The sequence below is a fragment of the Mustelus asterias genome, chromosome 2, assembly GCF_964213995.1.
Source record: "Mustelus asterias chromosome 2, sMusAst1.hap1.1, whole genome shotgun sequence".
Lineage (NCBI taxonomy): Eukaryota > Metazoa > Chordata > Chondrichthyes > Carcharhiniformes > Triakidae > Mustelus > Mustelus asterias.
Window position 1 is genome coordinate 44,339,282 of NC_135802.1, and position 6,771 is coordinate 44,346,052.

Sequence of the window (6,771 nt, forward strand, 5' to 3'; positions counted from 1 at the left end):
TAGATTAAACATCGTAGAAAATATTAACATTAAAAAGTTGATTAGCACATAATTTGATAAATTAGGCATTCCAGAGTATCTTACATAAAAAACTTCTCAGATAATAAATATATAAATTAACGTTCCTCGGTTTACACATCCATATATTCTAAATCTCATATCAACAATTACGTTTCAGAATATATTAATTTTCATTAAATAAACATGATTGATGATTAAAGTCCCTGCACTGAATTGCGATCTATTCCTATTCCTATGACACAAAGTCAAAAGGTGGCTCGTTCTCAATGTTGTTTACACTTGATTTGCTATTAGATTTTCTGGGATCTTCGGGAGTCCACACTTTGGCTGTTCTGATGATGTTTTGTTCTTTAAGCTGTTTCTCATCAGTCCACGACAAGGAGTGCCCTGCGAGGGGAGGCAACCCATAGTCTGGGTCATTTGGTGATGGCGACCCTGGAAGGGAAAACAAGAGATGTAAATACACTGTACCTAAACAAAACTCAACATTAAAGCATGTATTCTATAAACACCTTCGCCTTTATGCTAGCATTATTTCAGCCCAAACAGCAACCTGGCAATATATTAAAATTGCACTTATATAAATATCTTTGACGTTACAGTGCAACAGCTAAGGTGTTTAAAGACACAAGCCAACAATTTCCAAACGGGACTTCAGTATGGAAACACATCAGATGCACTTACTTGCACCTCTATGACAGATGATGACTTTTTTAGACTCGATTGCAGAATCGCTGTTGGGATTTCTTAAGGGCATGTCAGATTGAACAAGCTCTGTTAAGAAGTTAATGTAACCGATTGCCAGTCGGAGGGTATCAACTTTTGAAAGTCTTTTTTCATAAGGTAGCGTTGGTATGTGAGTGCGGAGACCTTCAAATGCATCGTTAATGGACTGCATGCGTCTGCGCTCCCGGACATTTGCAGCCTGCCGAAGGTGCTGCATTTCAACTTCTGAGCGGATCCTCCTGCGCCTTTTCGCAGCGCCCTCGATCCCCTTGAGCCGGGGCGACAGCTCCGAGGTGCTGTCCGGGCAGTCGAAGGAGAAGGGCGATGAGGACGAGGTGAAGGAGAGGATGCCCGAGTCGCAGTGCTCGGTGTCGGGGGCCGCTCCGCTCTCCCTGTAATACTCGCTGATCTGGCTGCTCAGAAAGTCCACATCGTGCTCCAGGAACCCGCCCGCGCCCAGGTGATCCCGGCCCGCCTGCTCCGCGAACAAATCCTCATCCTCAAAGTAGGTGGCGGCCGCGAAGCTGTCGATGCCGCTGAGCTGCTCGAGCACCGTCTCCATGGCTGTTGCCCGGTAACCGGAGCCGGGACGCGAGCTGGCGCTGGGCGCTCGTGAGTGACCCGCCGGGGCGGCACGCGAGGCCTCTTATAGCACAGGCAGCGGCGCGTGCCGCCCGGCCGCCAATCAGAGAGCAGGCTGGCAGGCAGCCCGGGAGCGCGCGGTGGCGGGGGAGGGAGGGGGGAGTGAGGGTGGGGGGTGGGGAGGAGGAGGGGGGAGTGAGGGTGGGGAGGAGGAAGGGGGGAGTGAGGGTGGGGAGGAGGAGGGGGGGAGTGAGGGTGGGGAGGACGAGGAGGGGGGGATTGAGGGTGGGGAGGAGGAGGGGGGAGTGAGGGTGGGGAGGAGGAGGGGGGGAGTGAGGGTGGGGAGGAGGAGGGGGGGAGTGAGGGTGGGGAGGAGGAGGGGGGGAAGTGAGGGTGGGGAGGAGGAGGGGGGAGTGAGGGTGGGGAGGAGGAGGGGGGAGTGAGGGTGGGGAGGAGGAGCGGGGAGTGAGGGTGGGGAGGAGGAGGGGGGAGTGAGGGTGGGGAGGAGGAGGGGGGAGTGAGGGTGGGGAGGAGGAGGGGGGAGTGAGGGTGGGGAGGAGGAGGGGGGAGTGAGGGTGGGGAGGAGGAGGGGGGGAGTGAGGGTGGGGAGGAGGAGGGGGGGAGTGAGGGTGGGGAGGAGGAGGGGGGAGTGAGGGTGGGGAGGAGGAGGGGAGTGAGGGTGGGGAGGAGGGGAGTGAGGGTGGGGAGGAGGGGAGTGAGGGTGGGGAGGAGGAGGGGAGTGAGGGTGGGGAGGAGGAGGGGAGTGAAGGTGGGGAGGAGGAGGGGAGTGAGGGTGGGGAGGAGGAGGAGGGGAGTGAGGGTGGGGAGGAGGAGGGGGTAGTGAGGGTGGGGAGGAGGAGGGGGGAGTGAGGGTGGGGAGGAGGAGGGGGGAGTGAGGGTGGGGAGGAGGAGGGGGGAGTGAGGGTGGGGAGGAGGAGGGGAGTGAGGGTGGGGAGGAGGGGAGTGAGGGTGGAGAGGAGGGGAGTGAGGGTGGGGAGGAGGAGGGGAGTGAGGGTGGGGAGGAGGAGGGGAGTGAAGGTGGGGAGGAGGAGGGGAGTGAAGGTGGGGAGGAGGGGGGAGTGAGGGTGGGGAGGAGGAGGGGAGTGAGGGTGGGGAGGAGGAGGGGAGTGAGGGTGGGGAGGAGGAGGGGAGTGAGGGTGGGGAGGTGGAGGGGAGTGAGACTGGGGAGGAGGAGGGGAGTGAGGGTGGGGAGGGGGGGAGGGAGTGTGGGGAGGTGGGGAGAGAGTTTGGGAGGGAGGTTGGGGAGGAGGGGAGTGAGGGTGGGGAGGAGGCGGGGAGTGACGGTGGGGAGGAGGGGAGTGAGTGTGGGGAGGAGGGGAGGGTGAGAGGAGGGGAGGAAGAGGGAGGAGGGGAGGGAGGGGGAGGGGGAGGAGGAGGGGAGGGAGGGAGGGGGAGGGAGAGGGGACGGAGGTGGGGAGGGAGGTTGGGGAGGAGGGGAGGTAGGGGGGAGGGAGGGGGAGGGAGGGGAGGGAGGCAGATGGGGGCGGGGGGGCGGAAGGGGGGGAGGAGGGGAGTGAGGGTGAGAAGGAGGGGAGGGAGGGGGGAGTGAGGGTGGGGAGGAGGAGAGTGAGGGTGGGGAGGAGGGGTGTGAGGGTGGGGAGGAGAGGAGTGAGGGTGGGGAGGAGAGTGAGGATGGGGAGGAGGGAGTGAGGATTTGGGAGGAGGGGAGGGAGGATGGGGTGGAGGGAGTGAGGCTGGGAAGGAGGGGAGGGAGACTGGTGGGGACGGGAGTGAGGATGGGGAGGAAAGGAGTGAGGATAGGGAGTGAGGATGGGGAAGGGAGGAGTAAGACTGGGAGAAGGGGAGGGAAAGGAGTGAGAGGGGAGCAGAGATGACGACTGGGGAGGGGGTGGGATAGGAGGAATGGGGAGAGATGGGATCGACGGGGAGGAATGAGGAGGAGGGGGGTGAGGATGGGGAGAGAAAGGAGGAGAGGGGAGTGTTGGGGAGAGGGTGGAGGAGAAGCGGTGGGAAAGGGGGAGAGAGGAGTGGAGAGGGGGTGGGGTCAGAGGATGAGGGGGAGGAGGAGAGTGAGGTGAGGGGGAGGAGGGGTGGGGTGAGGTGGAATTAAGAGGAAAAAGAGTAGGGAATACAGAGAATGAGGAGAAAGGAAGAGTGGGTGGGATAGAAGGAGGAGGAGAGGAGGAGAGGGAGGGGAACAAAGATTAGGAGTGGGGGGGGAAGAGTGGGGAGGGAGTGGGATAGGAGGAGTGGAGAGAGGGGGTGTGTTGGAGGCAGGGTGAAGAGGCAAGGAGGAGGGTGGAGGATGAGGGGATAGAGGAGGAGGGGACTGAGAATGGGGTTGGAAATGAGGAGGAGAGAAGGGAGTGTCGGGGAGAGGGTGGAGGTGAAGAGGTGAGAAAAGGAGTGGGAGGGAGGGGAAGGGAGAGAGGAAGAGTGGGAGAGAAGAGGGGAGAGAGGGAGAAGAAAGGGCAGCTGGAGGAAAAGTTGGGAAAGGGAGGGAAAGAGGAAAGAGAGGGGTAGGGGAGTGAAAGAGGTGGATGGAAAAGAGGGAGAGAGTTTGGAGAGGAGAAGGGAAAGGGGAGAGAGGGAGAGAGAAAGGAAGAGAGTGGAGAGAGGTGGGAAGAAAAGAGCGGGTAGAGATGGAGAGGGAAGAAAGGGGAGAATGGGAGGTTGTAGGGAAAGACGAGAGAGAGGGGAAATGGGAGGGAAAGAGGGGTGAAAAGGGAGGGGTGGGAGGGAAAGGGGAGAGAACCGGGGAAGCGTGGGAGGAAGAGTGGAATGGGAGATAGGGTAAGAGAGTTGAAGGGGTTAGGAAAGAGGGGAGAGAAGCGGAGGGGAAGGAAAGAGAGGGGACAGTGGAGGGGAAAGGAAAGAGGGGAGAACAGGGATAGAAAGGGGCAAGAGGAGGAAGAAAGAGGAATGAAAGAAAGGGGGCAGAGGGGAAGAAAAGAGGGTGGTGGGAGGGAAAGAGAACAGGGAGAGAGATAGATGGGGAGAAAGATAGGAGAGGGCAAGGAGAGGGGAGAGAAGGAGAGAAGAGAGGGAACGGTGGGGTGGGAGGGAGAGGGGAGAAAGTGAGGAAGGAAGAAGGCTTGTGGAGGAAGGAGGAAGAGGCAGAGGGTAATGTGGGAGGAAGAATGTGGGAGGGAGGGTAGGACGAGGCTAACAGGAGTTCAGGGTAGATAGTTGGATGAGAGAGGGTGAGAATGGGGCTGAGTGAGGGGAGGAGAGGGAGGGGGAGATGGGAGGCGTTGGGAAGGGTGGATGAGGGTGGAAGGAGGGGATGGGAGAGAGGGAGGTTTGAGAAGGAGAGGTGGAAGGATAGTGAGGGGAGAAAGCGGGGAAGGATGGAGAGAGCAAGAGAGGGAAGGTGAGAGAGTGAGACGAGGAAGGGAAAGAGGGGAGGGAGTGAGATGGAGTTGGTGAGGGTGTTTGGGAAAGCGGGGAAGAGGTGGGGGAGAGGGAGAGTGGGGAAGGAACAAGAAGGAGAGAGAAAGAGAGAGGGAGGGGAGAAATATGTTGGGGGAGAGGGAGGGTCGGCAAGAGGGAGATCAGAGAGGGTAAGGGAGGTATGAGAAGAGAGGATGGAGGATGGAGGAGGGAGGGAGGATGAGGGGAGAGAGGGAGGGGGTGAGGGTTAGAGAGTGAGGGAGGAAGAGGTGGAGTGTAGGAGAGAGGGAGAGGGTAAAGGTGTGGGATGGGAGTGCTGCAAGGGAAGTGTAGGAGATGGGAATGAGAGAGAGTGCGGGGTGAAAGGAAAGGATGGGAGAACTAAAGCTGGAAGGGAGAAAATGTTGGAGGAAGGAGGGATGGAGGGGAAGAGTGGGTCTGAGGGAGTGAGGGAGGTGAGACTGGAGAGAGGGCGAGGGAAGGAGGAGAGTGGTGGTTGGCGGGGAGGAGGGGGGACAGAGAGGGGAATGGAATAAAGGGAGGGGAGGAAGAATAGGGAGAGGGAGGGTGGGGTGAGAGAGAGATGAAGAGAGAGGGAGGGCATGGAGAGATGGAGCGAGAAAGAGGGAGAGGGGTGAGAGGAAGGGGGGATGCGAGAGAGAAAGAGAGAATTAGGCAGGAGAGAAGGAAAGGGAGGGGGTGAGAGGGAAGGGTGCAAGATGGCAGGAGAGGGAAAGAGATAAAGAGGGAGTCAGCGAGAGAGGGAGGACCGAGAAAAGTTGCGAGGAGGAGGGAGTAATGTGAGAGGGTAGGGGAGAGGAAGGAGTGAGAGACAAAATGGGAGGGGAGGAGAGACAGGGAGAAAGAGAGAAGGAGAAGGGGCAGAGAGGGCACAGTGTGAGAGAGGGAAGAGTGAGATGGGGGGGTGGGGGGAGAAGGCAAGGAAGAGAGAGGGTGGATAGAGGGAGAGGAGGGGGAATGTGGGAGTGTGGGGAGAGAAAGAAAGGAAAGGGAAAGGGTAGGAGAAGAGGAGGCAGAGAGTGGGAGAGGGGGAGAGAGGGAGAGGTGAAGGAAATGAGAGGAATGAGGGAGAGAGGGAGGGGGAATGAGGGAAAAGGGGCAGAGGGAAGTGGAGAGATAGAGGGAGGGGAAGAGAGAGAGGGAGAGAGAGTGGGGAGGAAGGGGAATATAGAGTGGGGAAGAAGGAGGAGAGACTGGAAGGGGCAGAGGGCACAGGAAGGAAGCAGAGAGGGAAGGCAAGAGAGGGAGGTGTGAGTGAGAGAGATGAGAGGGAAAGGGGCGAGTGACTGTTGAGGGACGATGGATATTGGGGAAGGAAGAGAAGGGATAAGTGGGGTTGAGGGAGATGGGGAGTGGGAAGTGAGAGATGGGGGAGGGATGGGGTGAGTGGGAGGAGGGAGGGAGAGAGCGAGATATGAGGGAGGAGGATAGTGGGGAGAAGGAAGGGGAACTTGTGTGAGGGAGGGATGGAGGGAGGAAGAGTGGTGCGAGGAAGGGACAGAGAGGGAAGAGGAGTGGGTGGGAGGGAGGAGAAAGGGAAGGAGGGGAGTGGAAGGACAGTGGCACAGTGGCACTCATAGTGCCAAGGTTCAGGTTCAATTCCAGCCTGGAGTGACTCTGTGTGGAGTTTGCACATTCTCCCCCATGTCTGCGTGGGTTTCCTCCAGGTGCTCCGGTTTACTCCCACAATCCAAAAATGTGCAGGTTAGGTGGATTGACCATGGTAAATGCACAAGCTTTTAGGGGATAAGGTGGGGGAGGGGGTGTACCTGGGTACCTCTTCGGAGAGTCAGTGCAGACTCAATGGACCCAATGGCCTCTTTCTGTACTGTAGACTAATAAATAAACTTGAAACTTTAAACTTTTAGGGATTCTATGATTCTATGGCAAGAGGGAGGAGTTAGAGTGAAATAGCGAAGAGAGAGGGAATGAAAGAGGTGGAAGGGGATGGGGCAGGGGGAGAAAGGGGTGAGGGGCAAGATGAGGAGTGAGGAGGAGAGAGGAAAGAGAGGGGGATGGAAAAGGGGGGAGAATGAAAGGGGAGAG

The 6,771-nt window shown here is 58.2% G+C and overlaps 1 protein-coding gene across 1 annotated transcript; it reads right to left on the reverse strand.

Annotated features, from left to right (window-relative positions):
• Window positions 1–253: 253 nt before the first annotated feature.
• On the reverse strand, window positions 254–1,309 carry ptf1a (pancreas associated transcription factor 1a). Its single transcript, XM_078227693.1, has 2 exons — window positions 706–1,309; window positions 254–456 (listed from the first exon to the last, which is right to left on the reverse strand). Exons 1-2 carry the CDS (start codon window positions 1,307–1,309, stop codon window positions 254–256), a joined length of 807 nt encoding a protein of 268 aa, XP_078083819.1.
• Between the last annotated feature and the right edge of the window lie 5,462 nt (window positions 1,310–6,771).

Bases quoted from the DNA above. Each gene is read 5' to 3' on its own strand.
- ptf1a (XM_078227693.1), bottom strand. From the start codon at position 1,309: ATGGAGACGGTGCTCGAGCAGCTCAGCGGCATCGACAGCTTCGCGGCC. The intron at 457-705 runs GTAAGTGCATCT...TTTCCCTTCCAG, and splicing joins CATCTGTCATAGAGGTGCAA to GGTCGCCATCACCAAATGAC.